This window comes from Besnoitia besnoiti, chromosome VIII (assembly GCF_002563875.1).
Source record: "Besnoitia besnoiti strain Bb-Ger1 chromosome VIII, whole genome shotgun sequence".
NCBI lineage: Eukaryota > Apicomplexa > Conoidasida > Eucoccidiorida > Sarcocystidae > Besnoitia > Besnoitia besnoiti.
In genome coordinates this window covers 2,417,296-2,423,636 of record NC_042363.1, presented here as the reverse complement: position 1 = coordinate 2,423,636, position 6,341 = coordinate 2,417,296, and the positions used below count along the sequence as shown (strand labels likewise).

General features: G+C 56.0%; 1 protein-coding gene across 1 annotated transcript; it reads left to right on the top strand.

Annotated features, from left to right (window-relative positions):
• Window positions 1–1,825: 1,825 nt before the first annotated feature.
• On the top strand, window positions 1,826–6,104 carry BESB_084650 (hydrolase; the record flags this gene model as incomplete). The annotated part of the gene is made up of 7 exons (XM_029366815.1): window positions 1,826–1,885; window positions 3,099–3,297; window positions 3,528–3,617; window positions 4,069–4,326; window positions 4,518–4,619; window positions 5,013–5,236; window positions 5,493–6,104. The coding sequence occupies 7 exons, from the start codon at window positions 1,826–1,828 to the stop codon at window positions 6,102–6,104; spliced, it is 1,545 nt and encodes a 514-aa protein (XP_029217275.1).
• Between the last annotated feature and the right edge of the window lie 237 nt (window positions 6,105–6,341).

Genomic DNA, 6,341 nt, shown 5'->3' with positions numbered 1-6,341 from the left:
AATCCCAAAGCCTTTATACTTCACCTTACAGGTATTTTTTTATCTCGCACCACTCTGTGTGAAGCGCTAGGGCTTCGGTACTCCTGTCGTTGCTCAGTTTCGCTCCTCGGGAGCTCTGTTCCTGTCTGCTGAGAGACGATCTAGCGATGACCCTTCTAGTCTACATGGCCGGTCTGCTAAGAAATACGGATACTTCTTTTGAACACACCAGCTATACCTCTCGACGCACAGGCGTATAGTGGCGCCAGGGGCTTGTCTCAGAACAGCCATGTCGATACACCGAGGCTTCTGGGATATCCGAAAACCCCACCGGCCGAGGGTCTCTCTGCGGCTGGCGCACACCTGCGTTTCGTCTTGCGCGGAATTTCCCGTGTTCTGTCTTCCCTGCAGCTTGGCGGCGGGGGGCGACAGGCGACGCGAGCCACACAACGAACCCCGAGAGCAGAGACGGGTATCGGCTCGTAGGGCACGCTCGGAAGTCAGTCATTTTCCCTCCCAGGGACGGCGCTGGAGGACAGAAGTTGTCTTCCGCGGCCAGTTGCGACGAACGAGGGGAACTCGGGCTCTTATATGGAGAATGAAAAGATAGGGGTGATGGCGAATGTGTGACGAAATCGCTCCCTGCTGAGGTGTATAGACAGCCGTGCCGGAAAGATTTTCGTGCCTGCATCGGCTCCAGACACTCTCCAGTTTTCGTGCATATCCAGTCTTCTGTGAATAAAGTAGAAGGTCTCTTCCAGGCTGTTGAGCAAGAGAAAATTTGTTCTGCAGTTCAGCGCCAGTTGTTTCGTCCAAGTCTTCGAGTTGCCTATTCGCGCTGTGTCTTGAGAAGGGGCGACACACGCACAGAGCTACCTGCCCGCCCGCCGAACGCTTTTCGCTCTCCAAGGCGCCTTGGCTTGCCAGCGCGTCTAGCGTTTGCATGTTTTGAGTTGTTCGTTTTTGTCCTGTTTCTCTCCCTTTTGTGCGCGCGAAACTGTCAGCGGCCTCCATTTCCCGATGTCGCGTCTGCCTCTCCTTCTGGAGGTGCCTTCTGCAGGGATGCAGCTCCGAAGAGAGTCGCTGCCTCTTCGGCCGCGCAGAGGGTCAAAATCGTGAAGTCCTAGAAACAGTTTTTAGTCGTCAATCTGAACTTTTGTTGGATGGTTCGTCTCCAATCTTCTGTAGACTTTCTCTGTTTCCGAGTCTCGCGCCCGCGGCAGCACCGAAGATACCAACCCCCCTTGCGTTTCGGCTATCCCGACGAGAGCCACGAATTCGCCGTCGCTTTGTTCGTCGCCTCTTAACCTAAGTAGCAGCTTTCGTCTTGGCTTCTGCTTCGTCTCCTCCCTTCATTCTTGTCTTTCCTTTTGTCTCCGGTCGCCCTCTTTGCAAGTTGTTTCCGCCTTGCGTACGGCGAGTCGCGCGAGCTGGCGACAGTGAAGTCGTAAGTCTCCCTCCGCATAAGTGAATCTTTCTGGCCCCCAAGAAGTCCAGCACCGCCGCCTTGCCCTCGTTTTGTCTTCTTTCTTTTCTCCAGTCTCGGTCGACATGCACAGGATCGCCCAGTCCTGCTTCTGCTGTACGCCACAAGAGCCTCGTCGGTATATCTTCGGTCCGTGGTGAGTCGTCCTGCAACCGCAGCGTCCACAGTCCAGTCGTACTTCTCCTCTTCTTCAGTTTTTTTAATTATCACCACAGCCTTGCCTCTCTTCTTCGTCGTTTTCGCCCTCGTCTTCGTCGTTTTCGCCCTCTTCTTCGTCGTTTTCGCCCTCTTCTTCGTCGTTTTCGCCCTCTTCTCCTCTTCTCTCCGTTCTCTCTTCTCGTCTCGCCCACGACCGGGAAAATGGGAATAGGGCCGAGCAGCCTCGGGGATGCCATCCTCTTCCCCGCGCCAGCTTCCTCGGTACGTTCTCTTTCTCACACACATTTTCTGCCGTCCTCTCTGTCGAACGTCTCTGCCCGTAGCCGCACAGTCTGTCTGTGTTCGCGTCATTCCCGTCTTCTTGCCTCGTTTCTGGCATGCGTGCCGACTTCTCTCGCGGCCTCTTGATATCTCTGTTCGCGCGTGGACTCGGTAAAAAACTTGGGGACGTCGAAGGCCGTGCCGATTGTCCGTTCGCCCATGTGCAGTCGTCCTCTCAATACCGTACTCGCAGCCGAAGCGACACGCGCAGACATCTCCAGGGACTCTCGAAAGCACGCGAGAGAAATCCTCGGCAACACTTTTCTTTTGCAGTAGACGAGGGCGTGGCCCGGCCCCGCGCCGGCGAGTGGCGAACAAGCAGGCCAAACGAGAGAGAACTGTCGCTGGAAAACACCGCTCCGCAGTCTTGTATTTCATCAAATAGGGCCTTTGCAGTCTTTTAATCGCTGTGTTTGGGAGTCTTCCGTCAGAGGTTTGCTTTCGTTATTTTTCTAGAGTTCGTCCTGGCCGTGGTGCCTCTTGTATCTGCCGTGCTTGCGCCGAGACGACAGATCTCTTTTTGAGTCGCGGGAGTCGGCGTCTTTAAATGTGGCTCTGACTCTCGACGATTCAGCTTGTGTCGTTCTTCTCGCGTCACCTTCACTTGCTTGTGCATGCAAACCATACACAAACATATGCAAATATATATATCTTTGTATCTATCTTCAGATTCTTCTCCTGATCTACCGATTTATATCTATCTATGTATCTATTTTTCTATCTGTCTATCTGTCTTCCTATCTATCTATATATAGATATAGGTATAAATGCATCTGCAGAAAGGGCAGTGTAAGTCTTTCCGGGTCAAGAGGGCGCTGAGACTCGAGAGTCGCGTTTAGTTGGACTTCCGCAGGGGGCTTGAGAGATTTCGTCGGGAGCTGAAGCCACGACGAGGATGTCTTTTCCAAGAGCGTCTGCGTCAGTTGATTCCACGCGACTCTCCTCCTCTTTGCTGTGCCGCGTCGCTTGTTTCCTCGTCTTCTGCGAGGTGGGCTTCTTCCTCTTGCTCTTCAGCGTCCTACGCAGCTTGTGAAACTCCGTCTCTACGAGGTGAATCGCTGACGCCTTGCCTCCGCTTCACCTTTCTGTTGTGCTTCGTCTCACATCGCTGTGTCTCACCCATCGCTGGCTCGTGTTTTTCTTGTTTTCTCAGTACGACGGCGATCTGCCTGGGCTGCTGTGGATCGAGGAGGACTTCTCGCCCCTACCGCCAGTCGGGCAGCTCTCGGCTGTGCAGGCAGCGGAGCAAGAAAAGGCGCATCGCATCTCTCGCGGCAAGCAGAGGCTCTTCCCTGCGTTCTTCATCGAAGCGCCCGGCGGGGAGAGCAACAGCGTCATTCTCTACTGGCATGGTATGGCGATGCTTGAAGCGGAGACTAGGCCCGCAGTTTCGCAGCAGCAGAGACGGCACACGGCTGTCTGCGTCAAGAGGGCCCCCCCCCTCCGCCCTGACCAGCGAAGGAGCCGAGCGGCAGCTCTATGCGGGCAAAGAGAGAGACAGAGAAGAAAACTTGAACGGGGTTGGAGGGAATTCAGTTGCACTTTTTTTCTATTTTTCCGATTTTTATGGTGCGGTACGCAGGCAACTCGTGCGATCTGGGGCAGATCTATGAAGAGCTTGACGTTCTTTCCAAGTTCCTCAACGCCCACGTCCTGGCGATTGAGTTTCCAGGTCTGCACGCTCATGAGTCTTCGTCTGAAGATTCGGGATGGCCTGCCTCTGCGGTGTGTAGGAGGAGCGCTCTTCATTTCTCTCCGCTGTTAGTTTCCAGCGCTCTCGCTCGCGCTCTGTTGAATGCGAATTTTTCGTTCACACGTCTCTCGTCAGGTCGCCTTCGCCTTCCTCGCCCTCCTGGCTCTCAGCGCGGCGTGGGTTATTGTCGGTCGCGTCGCAGTTGCCGATTTCTGCTCCGAGTTGAGTTCGTCGTGTTTTCACTCCTCTGTGCAGTTCTTCTACCACGCGTCTTCTCCCTGCTTCTCTCGCCTCAACTTCATCGCCAACGAGGCAGGACACTTCGTGTCTGGGCGCTTCTCTTTTTTCCGCGCCGTCTCTGCGCCTCTCCGTCCCTTCCTCCTCGTCGATCGACCCGTCTTGCGCTCGCACTTTGTCTTTTTACTCTCAGGCTACGGCTTGGCGCCCCCGCTGAACGGGTCGACGCCTGAAGATCTGGCCGCGGCGGCGAGCGCGGCGGCTCTGAGTGGAGGGACGCCCGACGAGGCGTCGCTCGCGGCGCTGAAGCGCACGGCGTCTGCGCCCCGATCGGAGAAAAACAAAATGGGCGAACTGATCAACAAATGGAGCAGGTCAGCCTTCAACTTTCTTCTCTGGATCGGCTTCAAGCCCGCCAACGTCATCTGCTTTGGAAGAAGCATCGGAACAGGTGAGCGACGCGAACGCGCGGCGGCAGCGACACTCCTCTGTGCACTGAGGCTGGATTCCGAGGCGGTGAGAGGCTTACGTCGAGCGAAGCGTCGGGGGGGGAGGGGGGCTGAGGGGGGGCGCTTGAGCGCCGTGGCGGTTCGTACGATTTTTTCACATTTTGTTATATTTCTTCTCCACGCCTTCTCACAGGTCCGGCGAGCTACTTGGCCGCGGCCCTGGCGGAAGAAAATATTCACGTCGGAGGCGTGGTGCTGCATGCGCCGTACATCACCGTTCACAAAATCGTTCAAGGTGAGACACGCCTGCAGCGCATCGAAAACAGTCTGAAAAAACTCGTCGCGCCTCCTCGGCTCAGCCCAAATACGTATACATGTGTATATACATGTATATATGTACACACATGTACATGCATATATGCATACATATATACACATGTATATACATATCTACATATGTATATGTGTGTATAAATCGATTTGGAGCGCGGGAGCTGAGATCCTAAATCCTCTGTCTCGTTCGACGTTTTGGTCACAGTTTTGAAGTCTTCTGTTTTCTTCTCTCCCATCTTTGCTCCTCCGTCTGCTGTACATGTTCTTTCTTCGTCTCCGTGTCCGTGACTTCGTTGGCGTCCTCGCTCTGGGTCGACTTCTGTTTACGACAGCCCTTTTTTTTGTGGTTTCGCAGAGTACGCGTCCCTCGGGACGTGGCTGATTACGAATCACTGGAGCAACGCGTCGAATCTCGAAAAAATGGGTGCCTCTTCGTGTCCGCTGCTCATCATTCACGGCGTAGACGACGAGGTCATCCCCACAGACCACGGCCGCCAGCTCTTCGAAACTTACAAGGGCGAGAAAAAGGACGGCTTCTTCCCGACCGACTCGTCACACAACTCCTACTACATCATCGACGTACGCCCCAAACACATGCATACGCATGCGCTTATAGACATACTAATGTATATATATGTGTATATGTATGTGGTGTTTTCGCTATCCTTCCAACGGTACTAGCGCAAGTCTACAGCCATATATACATATACGTACATATATATACATATACTTGATGGAGGCTGACGCGCCTCTGAGGCGCGACTCAGCTTGTTTGTGAGAGGGACTGACGATGCGGTCTCAGGCGCTGTTTTTAACGTTCTTTGTGGGGTTTCAGGACCTGGGCAAGCCCATGGAGGTGTTTCTGAAGGAGAAGAGTTTGGCGTTGGCGGCGCCGTCTGTGCGCGCGACGATTCCAGCGTACATGAGGCTTCCGCCGGTCTGGCAGTTTCAGCCTGAGCAGTTTGCGGCCGCAGGGGCTGCGGCGCCTTCGCAGGCGTCGACTGCAGCCTCTGCGACAGCCGCGGCGCGCGCGGGCGTCTCGGAGACGGCCTTGGACGCGCAGAGCGCGGCGATGGTGCAGGCGAGTTTGGGCACGGGCGTCTGCGGGAAGGCGCCGGAGGCAGCCACGCGGACTGCGCAGGGCGCGCCGGGGAGCGTGGCGGCGGCGGCGGTGCATGCGGTGGAGCGCAGCAACTCGGTGCTGGGGAACCTGATCGCGGGCGCGACGGGATCCAAGGGCGGACAGTGGGACGTGGGACTGTCGCATGCGCCGAAGGAGCTCGAAAAAGCCGAGGCGGGCGGGCTGTGCGCCGGCTCCACGCGAACCTCACACTTCTCTCGCATGATTGAGAGCGGCATCTTCTCCAGGGGCTCGCTCGAAGAAATCATGGGCGAGGCCCTCAGGGAAGTCAACAGGGAGGAGCCCGCCGAGACGAAGAAGGCCTAGGCAGAGGGCCCCATAGGCTCAGTCCTCTGCTGCCGCAGAAGGCGGGGTGTCTGCATGATGCGCAGGCGGATAATGTCTCTATATAATCTCTTGCCGAGATGGCGTCGTGAAGAGGGGGGGGGGGGGGGGGGGGGGGGGGGAAATTAGGGGGGGCGGGTGGTCGAGGCTGCGCTGCAGACTGAATTAAGACACAGTGCTCCGTTCGACGGAGGAACTTGCTCTCAAGTCCTTCGGTTT